The sequence below is a fragment of the Neodiprion virginianus genome, chromosome 6, assembly GCF_021901495.1.
Source record: "Neodiprion virginianus isolate iyNeoVirg1 chromosome 6, iyNeoVirg1.1, whole genome shotgun sequence".
In the NCBI taxonomy this organism is placed as follows: Eukaryota; Metazoa; Arthropoda; class Insecta; order Hymenoptera; family Diprionidae; genus Neodiprion; species Neodiprion virginianus.
Genome location: NC_060882.1, coordinates 10,101,442 through 10,119,363, shown reverse-complemented (window position 1 = coordinate 10,119,363; position 17,922 = coordinate 10,101,442). Strand labels below are relative to the sequence as shown.

General features: G+C 42.7%; 1 protein-coding gene across 1 annotated transcript in view; it reads left to right on the top strand.

Moving 5' to 3' along the window:
* LOC124307662 (zinc finger protein rotund-like) overlaps positions 1-17,922 on the top strand; it is a 68,459-nt gene that overhangs the window by 26,926 nt on the left and 23,611 nt on the right. Inside the window, exon 5 of the mRNA XM_046769596.1 lies at positions 2,427-2,602. Within this exon, the coding sequence (XP_046625552.1) occupies positions 2,427-2,602 (176 nt within the window). The remainder of the gene's footprint in view (positions 1-2,426; positions 2,603-17,922) is intronic.

The window sequence follows — 17,922 nt, the reverse complement described above, 5'->3', positions numbered from 1 at the left end:
TGACCGACTCGGACAGTGGGTTACTGTTTCAAATCGGTTCGAATCAAGTCCGCGGACAGCGATTATCAACGCTGAAATGATAATTCTCCGATAACCGACAGCGTCCCGAGTCGCGAATGAGATTCTCAACTAGGTATTCGAGGCTGCATCGCATTATAGGTACGCGACTTTAACAGCGAATTATGCATTCGTTGGCAAACCGCAAAACATTTGCATGATATTAGAGGAGAAAAAAAAGGAAGGAAATAATTAATGAAAAATTCTGAAAACGCGTTTACGCCTTCGGGTATTATATATGTATTTATTATACACTCGAGCGCATTCACAATAACGTTCGCAACGCGTTTCATACTTACTTGCAGAGGCTTACCTGAACACGGCTGCGTATTCCAAAAGAAATAAATAGAAAGTAAAGTACCCACGGATAACACCGCGGCGTAAATATTTGCCAAGACTGTAAAATGTATAAATGTTTGCAAACTTTAAAATTTGTTTGAACAAAAAATGCACGGCTTGCGTGTACTGATTGGGTTTTAAAAAAATTCATTTCTAGTTTTTTTTTTTTTTTCCGTTCGTTCGTTCATCCGTACGCTAATATAATAAGTATTGTATGGGTTTTAACGCGTAGTTAAACATGGGTGAGATTGATTTATCGTTTATTGTCAAGTATTATATAGTTGAGAAACACACAATTTACGTAACATGTATGAATTGCAAATTTACAATAATCAGCGGTTTTGTTGGAAAGTGTATTTTTTTTTTTTTTTCTCCGGCGTTCTGCTTTCAATATAACTCCTGGACCTTTTTCATCCTGCTGTATATTTATTTTCGAACTAACGCAAGAAAAATCAGCTTTTCATCATTTATATCACTGGGCAATGAAATATAGCGACGACTTTTTATAAAAAAAGACTTGATTGTCATTTGCAAATTTCAAATCTGATCTTTGGTTTCCCTTGAATTGTACAAGGGTGTCATTATTTCCGCAAGTGAATTTACTGTTTTTTTTTTCATTTTTTTTCTCCGTCGAACTTTCTTTTGAAAGAAGTGATTTTTGTTTATTTCTACGATTTATTTCCCACGTTATCCCTGTTCGCGGTACGGGGAAAAATTCTTTCTCTGATCCTCTTGACGTGAAAAAGAAACCGAGGCAAGCACGTTAGGTAAATCTGACGAGAGGTTGTAATTATTAACCGAACGGATGTCCGACCTATATTTGCCTTTCAGCGCGAAGAGAAATATTTTTTATCGTCCATGCACCGTGGATCACCTTTATAGCTTGCAGTCCGTGGTAAAAATGCCTATACGCAAACACGGACACAGACGCACGCACGCTCGAACACACAGATGGAAACAACTGTTGCAGTACAGTGTCGTTTTAAAAAGTGTGTATAATATCGTTTGAACGCAATGCGGTTATTAACACAAGTGGTAATGAGGAGCGGAACGTAGGGTGTAAGGTTTTCTTAAGAAAAGATCAGCTCACCGCAGCCAGCGTGCATTGAGCATTAAACCTAGAATGTTTAATGACACAGGTTTGTGCAGAGGTTCAAGCGGCCTTGCAACCGTAAAGATCCTTGCCCCTTGCACGCTGCTTGCATATTGCGTCAGTAAAGTGACGGGAGGTCGTCTTTTCACACATATGTACAATAAATCGAGAGAGATCTCTCGCATGCGCGAACGCGTGTGTGTATATATCCTTGTGTCCGTGGCTCTGTCTCGGTCTTTAAGGCATTCTAGCGACATAACACGAGACAACACAACTAATTGATCTTTCTAGCGAGCTTGAACCTGATAATTATCATTTACATACGTGATTACGTAGGCACCTGAATCCTATTCGGATCTGCTCTCTCGACGCCTCAAACCTCACTACGGAATAAGTCAGGCGCGATATACCTACATATCGATCGAGATGTATGTTTAACCCGACACCTTGCTCCTTGCAAATAACCTTTGACCCTCCAACCTCCTCCTTCTCCTCCTCCTCCTTCGCAACGTCGCCTCGCCCAGAAACGCTGTTTGTTTCTTTACCGCAATTGCCGAGATCATTACTGTTTAATCGAGGCAATGAATAAACAAACTCTCAATTATGCAACTAATGCGTACAATTTTATTGCCAGTAACTCCAACTACGAGTTGCGCACACACACACACACACGTGTGTATAAAACGATACACAATGTATCGTTTTAAACGTGAACACGCATTTTTCCACTATTGCTGCAAAAGGATATCATTTTTCTCCGTTTCGTTAATGATCATTCTTCTGCAACACATGTTGCAATGTTAACGTAATTTATTACACCGGTTCAGAAAGTTACAACGCGAATTTATTATTGTTAATATAAATCTGTGCCAAAGTCCATAGCCCGTATTATAACTACATCGTTGAATAAATATATATTTTTCTTCTGATTCAACAGCAGATGATCAGTATCGAGGAGCGGGCGGAAGCAGCAGCGGAAGTCCGCCTGCGAGTCTGCTGGTCGTGCCGCAGCCTCTGACCGTCAAACCGTCTCATCCGTCTCATTTGAATCCGCACCTCGGAGGTCCGCATTCGCATCCCCCGCGAAAATATCAGTGCAAAATGTGCCCGCAGGTGAGTGTCCGCAAATTTGTTGTTGTCGTAACGGTGAACGGTACACGATAAATTGATTAAAAAACGGCGTGAAGACGAGGCATAACGCCGCATCGAGCCGATACGTATGCTTATGTACCCGGCCCGGGGTCAGTGGACCCCCTCGGCTCCGACGGAAGCTGCGTCCCTGACGATCTTCGCGCCGCCTGGCCCGTATCGAGCGGGGCCCTGTTATATAAACGAGATGATCGCGGATACGAGGCTCATCCTCGTCGGTAACATTTTTTACTATTGTAACATTTTATCGCGGTATCGAAATCGACGTACACCGTGCAGAACTGAATCAAGTCACACGCGTCGAGTGATCGGAAACCACGGCTCGTACAGCGCCGATGGGTCAGATACGCTGTACGCTTTTCCTTTTTCCCTTTTTTTTTTTTTTTTTTTTTTTATAGTCATTTCTATTCTTTCGCAAGTGCAGCGAATTCTCGTTTACAACTGTCGCTGTCGTATTTTGTAGACATTTTTTCTCTATTCTTATATTCCATCGTTGATCATTTTCTACTTCGTTTACCCATACGTTGTGAAAGGGTCGTAAAATATCGGTGGGTATTGGTACAGGTATACCTACCTGTAGTGCTGACCGTTATAACGTACGCGCGCGCTAAAAGCTAATCAGTTTTTGTTAATTACCTAATTAACCGTCTGTTATAATTAGTTGCCGGGGTGGTGGAGCTACCGGTGCTCCGGCGAATAATACCTTGCTTTGATTTTACACCGTGCGGCGGCATTGTTTACCACACACAAAACCTGCGTCGCTATTCTATAACGTTGGTACGCTGTCGCTTATTCTTCGTTCGTACCTGTAAATGAGCTGCGTTTTACACATCTATAAATTACGTTCGTGAAACGTATTTAATTTTCCACGCGTTAGGACGCGTACACACGGCAAAACGTTTGCGTACAGTATATGAATAGAGGGATAGAGAAAAGCGGATTATAGATACTTGGATGTTTTTGTCGAGAGAAGAAACGAGTCGACTTGGACGAGTCGGGAAAATACGAAACCTGTCACTTTTCATTCAAGTTCTTACTTTTCTAGCGAGCCTTGATTTTTCGTTACGGAGTAACGAAGACGAATTACCGACGTTAATTTATTGACTCTAGTTTTCTTTAACGCGTTTCTGTTTCATCGATCATCAACGATTGACGAAATTGTTACGTGATAGGAACACATGGCTAGTCTAGTATTAATGTTCGGAATTTCTCCGACTCTTTAGAAAAAAAAAATCTTTCATTAGAATCAGTCTATTTTAATTTTCATAAAACTTTATTCGATTTGGTTACGTTGTTTAATAAATTCAAATTATTCATTTTAAGTTAATATTTCTTTGCCGAATAATTTCTTGTGTAAAATGTTGGAAGGTCTGAAAATCGGAAACAGGCGTACAGCGATTATTAGTTCTCAGGATAATCGAGGTGTTTCGATGATCAATGTTTAATCTTACCGTCGTCGATTTCTTAGAATGAATAAACTAGAATGAATTTCGAAAAGCCTGAAATCTCATCCGGTATATAACAAGTTTTTTATCGTCATTCGAAGAAGGCGAGTATTCCAGAACATATATCAACGAAGGGGTTAAAAGTTGTAGTAAATAATTCCGGTCAATAAAACGACACCTAACTGTACATATTTTTTACTTTCTTCTCTCTTCCAGCATATTTTTTTCTTATTTTTTTCATTCTCACTTAATCTGAATAAATGGATTGTTTTACAGTACGTTAACCCTTTACGACGATCTCCTTGGTAGATGCGTCTACAAAGGGTAGAAGGGTGAGGTGTTGGGGTTAGTGCCACTGTTGTAAAACACCGACCATTCACGGGACACGAGTCCTTGTGGTGTAATATAACGTGGGCCTTGGCTGCGGGCCCGACTATAAGCAGGTAGCTAAAAGGGTTGAAGCGATTTTAGAAAATTGAGTTGTTGGGCAAATATTTTCCACTTTACGACAGGATTTCAAAGGTTAGGATAGGTCAGGCGAACCGAGCAGTAGCCGTAACCGGCTACACGTAAGTATTATACTATGAGCAAATCCCTCAAGTGAGTATGGATCCGAGGTTTCCTTCATCCTTGCGTAACACGTTTATCCCCCGAATTTATACGGCCTACCCCTTGAAACAATCGAGCTCTGCGAACCGCAGGTTTATACCCAATAAGCAATATCTTGTACGTTCGAAGGGCAAAGGACGCGATTTAATCACTTGCCGAACAATTTTCTCTGCCTTCCTTCATTTTTTTTATTCGTTTATTCATTTATTTATTATTATTGATATTCTTTTTTTTTTAAATCCGCGTGATTGAATATTCACCCGATACATATCCAGGGGTTATTATAGTCGGTATCAAACGAGAATCAGTTGATTTTGACTGACGTTTATTTCTATCGAGCGATATTCATTACACGTTTCAAGTAAATATTTGATCTTGACTAATCTTGAAGTAATGTTTAGCTAATTCAATCATTTCTCCACCCTCGATCTTCTTCGCGCATGTGTACATGTGTCGTTTAATCGATTATTCGAGCTTATATTTATCGCTGTAGAAATAATTCGCCTCGGGTGTTTCAACAGTCTCAACCACTGGATAGAATTCGATTCTCGGATGTTATTCTCTCTCTGAAAATTTTTTACTCGTTTTCTCGTTCTCAAAAATTCAAATATGCAAAGTCAAAATTCTTAGCCGCACTCACTTACAATTAATACCAACGCACCTATCGAACGTGAGCTTTTTCAACAATTCCGTAAAGCAGAATAAAATAAAAAAAAAATAAAAGAAAGAAAAATGAAAATATCTCTTCACACCGAAATGTGGACGCTTTTAAGCGTGTGTGGACTCTAACAAGGGGTTTATTTCTGTATATTTACCCATACATTATCGAAGGCGCGTTGTACCGACGCCGCGAAGGAGCAGCGTACGCATGTAAGTGTCGAGCGAGGCAAGTTCTCGACGAATATCCGTATACGTGTATACATATACGTACGTGGATCTTGTAGAAATACGAAGGCTTCGGCGAGGCGAGGCAAGGCTATGCCTTCTTTGCCGGAGGGCCGGGATTCAAGTCCGGGGGCTAGTGTACCGTGACGGCACAGCATCCTGTCTCCCCTCTGTACCCTCGTCCCGGGCTGAATCCCCACCGCCGCGCCGCGTTCCCTCACCGTTTTCTTCATCTTCGTCCTCATCTTTCTCAATTGATCTTCTTTATTCGTCCCTCTCGACTCCCGATCGAGGTGTTCTCCCCGTCGCCGCTTCGCATCTCAAAATCGACACCTTTCGGTTATCAAATAATCGTGGAACTTGCGCGGAGAGGAATTTTTTATACTACTTTTTTTGTTGTTTTTTTTTTTTTTTTTTTTCACAGCAATTTACTCATTTCCCAAGGAAAAATTACTCGCGATCGTTCCGGTAGACGAGGATGCGCAGAATATTGTGCGATGAAGTGACGGGCGAATGTTCGATAGAATGAAAGCGAATAAAATGAGGAATTTAATTACACAGAAAGTTAAGGACACACATACCGCAGATTGTATGTATACGTATATACAGAGTGAATGTAATTAACCGGATGCTCTATGAACCCGAAGCGGTTATATCTCTGCCTATATCTGTGAAAGGCGATGTAGAAACTCCAGGTTATGTTCCCTCAAACGTCTGCATGTGTGTATGGAGAGGAATGCACACGAGTCTAGCTGTGTAACGTTGAGTAAGAAAAAAAAATAAAATAAAATAAAAAACTCAACCCACCTACAAAATACACACCGCTGATGCACCGTCGTAACCCAGATTTGTACAAATACACTTCCTACTTTTCTCTCTGTGACATCTCTCTGGTTTTTTCACTCTATATATACAATACATATTATAACGGGTGAATCTTTTATGCGTTTTATCTGTAGATAATTAAAAATCGCGTTGAAAATTTACCACAGATAAATCGGGATCGGAAGAAAAATCACAACTTTTTTCGAAAATGAAATATTCGGATTTGAACGCTGGCACCTCGACGAATTTGCAGATCGAAAAAGCGCACGCGAGTCACCTCAAAATTCTCTACCTCGATTCGTGTAAGAGGGAAATAAGACGGTGAGGAAAAAAAATTGTGTTCATAAATAAAACTCTAGGCCTTATTTGATGAGCTGGCAAGTTGCGTGAGGCCCGATTATTCTCTGCCAGCCTCTCCTTACTCTCTAGCCGCGCTAGGTACTCGGGTTGGCTGGCCCCTCGTTGGGCCCTCGTCTATTTTGACCGTGGATCGTAATGGGAGATGAAGATGAAAGAAGATACGTAAGCTGAGGACTCGATAGCCGATACTAAACTATCGCGATGGATTCGGTCGTTTCTTTTTCTCTGTTCCCGTTGTTTGTTTACTCCTGTTCCTCACCTCCCTCGGTATTCCACGTAACAATTACGAAAAATCATCGAATCCCGTCATGTCGTCGAGAATACGCATTAAACAGGAACGAATATCCCCCTACCAAGGGTCATTTCGAAAATCTGGAATACCGCTATAGGCTGACAAGTTGTGAGAGAAGGAAACGAGGGGGGGAGAAAAAGGAAGGAGAAAAAACGCTCGAGATCTTATTCGATGCGCTGGCGAGTTGCGTGAGGCCCCATTGAGGGCCTCCGATGCCGCGGCGGGTATACGAGCCGGGGCCTCATCGGGCCTCATCTGGCCTCATCACGCACGGTAGCGAGAGGCCTGTCATTTTTTTCACCCAATTTTTTTTTCCTCTCTCTCTCTCTCTCTCTCTTTCTCTTTCTCTCTCTTTCTTTCTCTTTTTTTTAGCCCTTTTGTGGGCAGCATCCCCTCTCGGACAAGCCCCGGGCCCGTACTCTATTCTAAAAACATCGGCTCAGATCTAATTCTAATCGAATGCAGCTCGTCTCACTTTGATCCTAGGTTGGGTTGTGTACTTGTCGTGTATCTACGCGTATAACACATGTTTGATTCGTCTCACTTTTCAATAGTAACGCTATCTCACTTCGATTCTTTTCTTTTTGATCCCGATCTGTCTTCTTCTTTTTTTATTATGAACTAATCTGTGTTAGTAGTTTGACGCTTCCTCTTTTTCTTCTTCTTCTGCGTCTTTTTTAAGGCACAGAATTTTATCGTGCAAAAATAATATTACACATTGTGATGTGTAAAAATAAATGTCCCGGAAATATCAATTTTTAGATCAAGGGGATCGGAAGACTTTGCAAAAAAAAAAATCGTCAGGCTAGTTATTCGAAACTCACGCTTTTTGAAATTCAATTCAGTTTATCGGTAGTCATCAGCAATTAATTATACTTGAACAATACTCAACTAGTCTATACATTGTGCAGGATAATGCCTCGGTTTTCGTATGAGTTCAGAGTACATTGTTAATCCGAGTTGAATTGTCAGGACTTGTGAATTTCTTAGACAATAAAATTCCATCCTTGCCTGAGACCACCAGAGATTCTCTGGGAAAAACTTTCGATTGAGGTTATAAACAGTTTCAAAGTATCGCTGAAAATCGTATTTTCATTGAATTAGTCAACAAACTGTTTACGCAACTTTTTTCTGCTATACTATACACATAACTATAATCAATTATTGATTATAAATCTGAAACAGAACGAATTTCAAGGATCTTAAGGTTTACCTATACCACTGATTTTTGATAACGATGAAAAAACGAATTTCATCATAAATAATCTCTATTTTCTTCCGCTTTTCGAAAACGTGTACCAGGAGATAAATTTTTCTTTCGAAATAGGATTACCGAGTGAACTGAATACAGAAGCTCGTATTCTCTGGTGTTAAAAACGACAACAAGGCGTAGATATCCTTATACCCGAATAGATGAGCGGTCGCCGATCACTGCAAAAGCATCGTGTAGGTATAAGGGCATACCATAGATTCGATCTAATCGAGGACAAGTTCACACCGCTCCTCGGAAAGTTATCGAGATTTTCGATCGTGTATACAACGTGGTATTGAAAAGCTAGCCCCATCGCTCTCTCTCTCCCTCTCTCTCTCCCTCTCTCTTTCTCTTTCTATCTGCCTATCTCTACGCGTGGTGTATGTGTACGCGTGTACGTACAATGTGTATATATATCTTTTTGAGGCATTCAGGGTTACATAATTCCGCGTATTGTGTAGTCGCAGGATGGTGTACGTACAGGATCTCGTGTGTGTCCACACCTATGACGTTATGTGGCATATAGGACTTAGAAATTTAGTATATAGGGAGTAAATAGGGTATCATGTTCAGTCTAAGGCTTAAAGACTATTGTCTGGCGTGGGAGGCTAGCTGCTGCTGCTGCTTGCTGCTGCTGTTGCACTGCTCGGGCACCCGGGCACCTGATCCAAAAGCTATTCACTTCGCATCTCGTTTCTCCTCGTAGCCGACGTTGTCGTCACGTGAGTCGCGTGGATGTGCCTTATAGGTATACGTATATGTACAGCGCAGGACACTCGATGCGTACTCACGTAACCCCGAACACCGTAGATTTCTCGTCTTGTGTGTACCGCACGCAATCCACACATGTCGAACGGACATCAGAGATGTGCGAAAAAATAACGAAGGCCGAATCGGTGCCGGTCGACGCGAAACGCCGCGAGATAAAACGTTGAGAGCTACGGAAGTGGCGCGCTGATCGAGATGCGATCAATCTGAAAAAAAAAAGAAATAAAAACCAACAAAAATTAAACCGAGGAATCAATTGATGAATAAAATACGAAAGAAAAAGGTGAGAGAATCGTGAATTATCATCTAAAAGTAAGAATTGCGTGCGATTCGCTTCCTCGCACTGTCAAACCTCTAGAAGCAAACTTACGGGTACATTTTTCCTTACGTCTGCCCGTTACAGTTATTTCCTCTCTATAATCTTTCTTTTTTTTTTCTTCTTATTTTTCGCCCCTTTTTACCTCGTCCCTTTTTTCATTTGTCTTTACGCAGAGAGACTCGGAGTCGCGTGGCATTTTTTGGGGTTAAAAACCTGAATAGGTTAAAATAGAAAAGGAAGTATAGCGTCGTCGAATCCCGTTTGCAGGTAAAGTTGTATAATGGTACGAATGTTGGGCTTCGAGGGGGGAATTCGGTAAACGAAAACTAAAAGTGGACGGATCGGGTCGTAAACTCGCGTGGCGGCGGGCCTCATCACGAAATGTTCCCTTTTGCCGGGTCCTCGGGCCCAGTGATGCTGGTTTTATCTCCTTCTTTATTGGCGGGACTAACGAAAATGGGCCTCGCTGCCGTGTCTGTGTACGATCGCACAGGCTTGTGATCCGGTAGCCGATTCTCTCGGGAATTGAAGTGTAATAAAATTAATTATCGTCATGCTTTATCACTTCTATAATATACCTACATGCGTAGTGAACATACAAGATATATGTGGAGTTTATTGCAGCGGCTTGCTCGTAATCACCGTTGTGACTGTGTACGTTCCACGTTCGCGATCTGTATGGCGTGATGAGAGGAAATTTTTGTATCACATTTCCAAAATTATCGACAAGGAACAATTCTATTGGCCGTACTGATAAAATGGAGAGAAAAGTTGTCATGTATGTATGCGTAGTGAAAAAAAAACTATTTACTGTAATTACGAACAGAGATCTTTCTTTCGAAAGAGTTTTTATTTCTCTCTCTCTCTCTCTCTCTCTATAATCGAGACCCACCAACCTGCATTTGTCAAAATCTTACCACTGCATATAAATAGAGGCAAGGCGTGTTATATAGTCAAACCAGAATTGACTCGGAGTTGATCATTATGTAATCAAATTTATTTCGAGGGTGGGTTTTCCCACACTCGATGCCCCAGGAGCGAGAGAGAGAGAGAGAGAAAGACCCGAAAAGTCTACCACGCAGCAGCCTATATTTGATAAGCCGATGGATTTTTTTGTGAAACAAAATCTGACCAGATGGCTGGGCTCAGGTAAAAAATACCTTTACGAGAACCCCAAGCCTTAATTCGTGCGTGTGGGTGGGGTGGAAAGGATCGAGGATCGAGACGGGCAGAGCACGGCGGGGGGAAAGGTGGCGGTTCATCATTAGCCCACTAAATCAATCTCTGGGGCTAGAAGAATGAGAGGAAGAAATAAAATAAAATAAAATGGACGAAAAATTTTATAGGAAGTTTAGAAGTAAACGCCCGGGGGGGGGTTTTTTCGAGAGGAAGTTACCATGCACTTAATGTATATACCTGCATACGTACCGCGTAGTATACACGGCGTATACACGATACACACGCAGGCACAACTTTGCGCGTGTTTGGTACAATTAATTATCAACAGCCACACGGCCGTGTATAATTATAATTCTTTCGGGTACGACCTTTTTTTTCTTCTTCATTTCTCTTCTCTTCTCTTCTTTTCATCCTCCTCGCTCTTTCCTTCCCTTATTTTTTTTTCCCACGACTTGTCCTACATCTATACTCATCATTGTTCTTCCTTGAATGGTTGTACGCCTAATTCTTTGATTCATTCGGAATCACGATCACTGCTACCGTATAATATCTATATATAGTTTAACCCTTACGCTGCACATCGGGGTCAAAATGACCCCGAGGCAGTTTCGCCGTGAATTCCGTATGAAAAATATTGAAAATTACCTGATTTGATCCAAGATAAATAATGAAACGTCGTAAAAATCGTAAATTCATTTGTTTTCCGAAAATTCAAATTCACTTACTCAAATAAATACCTTTTTGTATAGCGCAGTATGTACATATTTTTTTTCTTAAATATCCGTGTCTCGAGAGTTACTCAGTCAATTTTCAGTTCAAAATATTGAAAATACAGTGAGTTATGATTTTTTGAGTAGAATGATCCATTTTCAGGTATTTTGTTGATTTGTGATTTTTTTTTTCATATTCAATCTTTCGTTCTGTTGAAGATAACTGATTTTTCTTGAAATATTATACTTAAAGAGTATTCCAGAATTTTTTCGAGTTATTCAAATTGACTTCTCCCTTTCCACGAAATGATTTTTGACGTCGGGTCTCCAACGACTGCAGAGGTGCAGCGCAAGGGTTAAGAGAGATCATACCTGCGCAATCAAGTTTGAAATAAACGGAATCTTACAATTAGAGTTTTGGAGAGGCGGAGGAAAGACTGAAAAGAAATTATTCTTGCAAATTAAAAAATAAAAATATAACAAAAAGGCTCGATGAGTATCCAAGTATTCGTTTCGCGTTGATTTTCCCTGTGTTACCGGTCAGTTTGGTGGTTCCGAGTTGATTTGAAAACAAAAGGTGGAAAATCATAATAATAAAATGGTAATAAGAGAAAGAGATAAAGAAAAAAAAAACACGAAACGTCGGTTGAAAAACCTGCAATCAAGAGACAATGGGCCCTCCGGGTTGTTCTACATGTAGGAAGACATCGCATAGGGTCCAGACGCAGGGACAGGTGGCAGACTGGGCCTTATAGACGGCGGGGGGATTCGAGGGGCCGGCGGAGAGCAGGACGGGAGATACAGGGGGCATGGGAACCTGACTTGAAGGGGCAGCATCCCTAGGAAGTGAAGCGAGCTCCCCTCGACGATGCAGCGAGGCGGCCCCGACTGCACTGCGCTGCAGGACGGGGAGAAAATGAGAAATAGAAGAGGACGGAGAGCCGACCGGGAAGGAGGAGAGGGAGATTCGGTTCACGAGAAAGACTCGGAGCTGCAACAGCTCCGCAGGCGATCCGAGATTCCGCCTGTTTTCACCCAAAAATCCGCGCGGTCATCAGGGCATGTGATACGGGTGCAAACGGTACGCGAAATCCACCCCTCGACGGCGCGACTCGAGAAACCGTTGGCCGAAATCATTCGGAGACTTGTAATTTCGACGCCTCGATCACCCTCCTTTTTCTTTTCCGTCCGGTGCGCCGAGTCCGAAGACTGCCCGAAGGCCAGGATCAACCGCCCTGCGTGCCCGGAAGGCGGATGGAAGGGCAATTTTCAAATTCTCCACATTTCCGGACGAATTAAGTAATTAGTACGACGATTTTTTGACCGATTGGTCACGAAACATATATATATATATATATATATGTATATATACCCCTGCTACGCTGTAACATTCTGACAAATGACCCACGTTCTCTTTTTCTCCTCCCTTCCAGTTTCTCTTTTCAACTTCATCAGTTTTCCGGCGACAAAGACTCTTCCTCAATTTTCCGCCCGGCTTCTTTTTCCCTGATAATCGATATCGGACCAAGTTTTGAATTCGGACGATGCGCCGTTCGTGGTAACCGTATCATTTCTTAACACCTGATTACAAAATTCCGTATTCGTCAATTTGACTGTTGATCTCTTCAATAACTCAATTCGTAACTATAATCCGAGTTTCGGTAAGTCTTGGACACAAGTTTTTTTTACCCGGTATACCTTGTTAGTCGAAAATCGGTCTTTACGTAAATCAAAGCATCTTGACGTACCATTTGTAGCATTAACCTCAAATTACAAGTAATTAATGTGACCACTTAACCGGTAGCAAAGCGACCAAAACCGTGTAAACTCTTATAAAAATTTGTGACATCTTATTTCTACGTGACGGTCATCAATTCGCGCGGTGATGAATGAACGCCCGAGCCCCGAAGAGTTTTGAAAAAGTCGGAACGACCAGCTCTTCCCCATTTACAGTCGGAGTTGACTCACGCCCGGTTGGCGGAAAAGGATGAATTGAGCGATCCCGAATCCACTTTTGAATACGCTGCGCATCCGTTGCCGCGTAAGTTTTACGGTCTTAAATGGCTCCTGCACGGACGGCTAAGTATTCGATCTTGCAAACAAACAGAGGGAACAGGGTAGAAAATAGAGGGAGGAAAAAGGCACGACGATGAAGGATAATACGGGAGAGAAAAGGAAAGGAGAAGAAGAAGAAAATGAAAAAAAACACGATTTTCGGCACTTTTGATCTCGGTGTGTTTCTGAGGATGGGCCGAAGAGATAGACGAACTTCCAGAGAGCGGACGGACGTTCCCAAGTGGCTCGAACAAGTGCCTCCCGGTCACTTTTGGGCCACGCCGAGATGCCGGAACACGGCGTATATGCATATACACGCCGTCTTTCCCCGAGACTTGGAAACGGTCATACCGAGACCAACCGGGGGCGATTTAGTGTGGGTGGCGGAAAGCCCTGCTGTTTGGACAGGTCGGATTTGTCTGTCATGGATATTCGGCAAACAATGAAATTCCACGTCGAGCCCCCCTCGAACAGTGGCTGGTTCGGTATAACTTTGCGTCTCGCAGAATCGAGTGACACGTAGAAAATTGTGCCCTTTATTCTTGCCACTTTGCATTCGCGGTTCCTCGAAATTTTGTTCCCAATTTTTTTCTCTTCCCTTCCTTTCTGCCTCTTTTCCCTAATTTCACCACACCAGAAGCTCAGCCTCAAAGTTTACCACGAAATCTACGAAATTTCGGTTCGCGTGAAAAATATCCCCTCGAGACCGCTCGGTTTGTTGTTCTTCGATTCCGCGGGATGAAGTTGAAAGTTGGGGCGAGAGCTTGTATCGCGGAACTGGGACAGGGGTGAATTTTTACGGGTGTGTCAGAGAGATGCTAGCGTGGCAGAGCCGAGACGGCAAAGGCAAACGATCAACGGAATGGCTGTATAAGCTGCCAGCAGCAACAATCGCAAATCGTCGCTCTGCCTCTCAGCGATTATACAAAATTTCTTACCTAAGCGTACGGGATTCGATGCTGTCACTCAGAAGGCTTCTCCCGTGGCATTATTGGCTTGACAGAGAAATCGAGAAATCGGTTTTCGAGCATTGTAAACACCCGCAAACATCTGTAATCCGTTTAAGTGTGCAAATTTCCTCATATTTTGAGGCCGCATCAACGAACGCCGGCACATAACCGTCGAAAATTTTTCACCCGGGTTTTTCCTTTCATAGAAAAATATGAGGAAGCGTGCCCCGGAACGTTTTTCTCCTCTTTCTCGCTTTTTCGATCCTTCTTCATTTCTTCGGTACCCGAAAATCCATTGTGTACCGGACAGGGCAACGCGCGTTTTGTGTATCCAAACGCACACGGCCAGCATCACGGTTAGGCAAATTTTTGAATAAGTTTTTTTTCTCCTCTTGATCGTACCTCATATATGGCAGAAAAAAATTAAGGGTCCAGGCCGGACGCTGGGCAGGGCTGCCTGGCGGGGGGAAACAGAGGCCACATTCATTTTGGTATAAAATTCTTGGCGTGCTAAAAAAAAATGGCGAAAAAACAAACAAAGCTCGCCACGCTGCCATGTGGCGCGTGGTACACGCGTTGCCGGGAGAAGCATTTTTTTCTACCATTCTCTCTCCCTCTCTCTCTCTCTCTCTTCTATGCGTTTTTTTTTTCTTTTTTCTATTTTTTTCATCGCTATTCCTTTTTCGGGTGAAAATGCACGAAACGCGCCCAAACGAGGAGAAAGAAGAAAAAAACTCCCCTAATCGTAAGCGTATGCAGTACCATGGGTGCCAACTATAACGGGAAACGTTTTTTCCTACTTCCCCTTCCCCTCCCCCCCCCCCGTCTCGTTCCCCCTGAAATTTCCAAAAATCCGGCACATAAATCGCAACGTATAAAAACCGGCAAGGCGTTCCCTCGCTCGTGGCCACCTCGTGTATCAATGTTTAAAAAAATCGGTTACACGGCACACCCGTGCGGTGGTTCGTTCGCTCGTTTGGGTTCGCAGGTTTTCCGTAATTTGAAAACTATTGTCAAAAAACGTTGAGAGCGCGTGCTTACGCGTGGCTTACACGGTACACAAAAGAAAAAGTCTGGTTAAAACCATTTGGGGTAAATTCAAGACGATGAAGATAAGGAAAAAAGTCCAACGAGTCAATGGGTCTCGTGTGCGAGGCTCGTGCAGCGTAATGCCACGATTTAACGAGACAAAAAACTTGTGGTTTTTTTCTTTTCCTCCAAAGTAGATCGTTGTGCCCCTATTCAGTTTTTGCTAACGTAATTGCAAAAGGGATGTAGCTAATTAACTCGAAAGAATTCGAAAATACTTGGCGTATAATTATTGTTTATATAGCCTGGAATATCGATGACTTACAGGGTACGTGTAATACGATAAGCGATTAGTTTTTTCTTCTAATCTATTGTAAGCGGGTTGACTTTACACCTCAAACAATGCGTTTACAATAGCGATATGATGTTCTATTCAAACGCGTCGATCGCACACGATAGGCTCTCACACGACGTACATAAAAGAAATATCGAAATCGAAATCCCTTCAGAGAAGTGAGTGAAATGAAAAAAAAAAAAAAAAACACACACACACAGATTTGAACAATAGAAAACTAGAAAAAAACGTGCCGGCAAACCGATCGCGTGCTGTTGAAAAAGGAATAATCGGGTGTTACTGCGGAAAGGTTCAGTGTATACGTATAGAGATCAGTGCGAGAAAGATCGGCGTCAACCCCTTTTTGTGGGGTGGGGGGGTTATACGACCAATAAGTCCCTTTTTTGCCGATCTACTTCTCTGAGGATGAAAATCCTTTGATATTCCCCGATCTGTAACACCTTCCCTCAGGAACGGCGGCGGCGGCGGCGGCTGCTGTGCGGTGTAAGCCGAACGTCGAACGGGGCACACGCCCTTTTCTAAAGGGGTTACACCACGAGCCCGTCATTGTGCACGAACCAATTTGGGTATTGAACTGCAATTGAAAGGGTATAGCTCGGGTATAGATTCTTCGATAGCATTGTACCCCGCGCATTGAGCTATCAAAATATTAAGGGGTCCGCCCTTCGCAGGTACATTGATTCCCCGGTTAGACTCCTCTTTATTGTGGTTTCTGTCTTCTGTCCTCCTGTCAATGGGTTAACACCCTAGTTAGCTTGTTTCATTGATTGCCACCTATACCTCTTGTGCCTCATACCTCGTACCTTGTATGCACAAAGCTGGATCGGCTTACGTTTCTAGAGAGTGACGAGTAATGAATGATATTATAATCTAAATGATAATTTTCGTACTCAACGAGCGTTGGTTGGCTGAAAACTGATACTTTCTGTTCGTTTAAATAGGAGACAATCGTACGCTGAGTCGCTTAAACGTTATTTCACTCGTAAGCTATGAAAATATAACTTTAAGAAATGGAAAATATTAAAATTTTTCACAAAAACTTTTCGAAAACGTCGAAAATCTGGTAAAGTCGTTCGAGTTCACTTTGCTTTAGTTTCACTCGCGTTTTTTTGCATCCGAGGAACAAATCGAATGGATCTACCAGTTCTTAAACACTTTTACAAGCGATTCGAAATAAAGTCTTGATATTTCTGCTATTGTTTGGCGATCGAGTAAATTTTTATTTATTTTTTTTTAATAAAACATAGATTTCTGTAGCTTGCGAATATAATAACTTGTTAAATACTCGACGTGCGACTGTCTCGCAATGAAATTATTGAAAACAATCGGTTTTCAGCCAACCAATTCCCTGAGACGCAAAATTCAAATTATCACTTTGACCACCTGCTCGCGACGGTATTTTCTACCATATATTACGCAGTGGCGCAAATCCATCCCAAGCCCCCCTCCTTTGGTGATCTTAAACCAGGCCATGCTTAGATTTGCAAGCGGCATTTTTCTATTTTCCTTAAAAATATCCCACACTCCTTCCCGCTTCTCTCGATTCCCATCCAAGCTCACATCTACAATACCTTTAGCAGGTTTTTCTCATTTCTGGCTATTTTGCGTAAGGCAACGGCTAAGACCATATGCGTGACCTATGACCGGCTCGAACTCCAAGTCTCCCCCTCGGACCGAACACCTTCACCAGGGTCAGTGGAGGTCATGGGAACCCATGGGGGTCCAGACGCCGAACTTGGCCACTCGGGACGACGTAGTGGCTCGCAATGCCGTGACGTCACACGGCACCAGGTGACTCCGCATACCTAAGCCCGAGCCTGTACCTACTGTTTTTTTCTTAAACGTCGCTAACGATTAATCCGCGTTAGTTTTTCGTTGCAGTTGCGCTCGCACGTGACTCTCGGCGTTCGATGAAAGGGGGGAAAAAACACCGGCAACTCGTCCAAGGTAGGAAAATTGGCGTGAATTGGTGATTTCGACCAAGTGATACGCGAGTCACTGGATGTAGTCGCAGCCGGCAGCAGTTGCGCGTCTTCCGGAGTTAGCCGTGCCATATTTTCTCGAAACTGCAGGAAGCTTATCCAAATGATATTATTTATGGTACCGTGAAGCGTGAAGGAATACCTCAGAAAAAAAAATTGCTGCCTCTACCAAACGAGTCGAGACCGACGAGGACGACTTGACCTGCAGTATTGCCCCAGAAAAAAAAAAGGGTTTTCGGTACTCGGAGGTTACCTTGCCAAGTGCACTC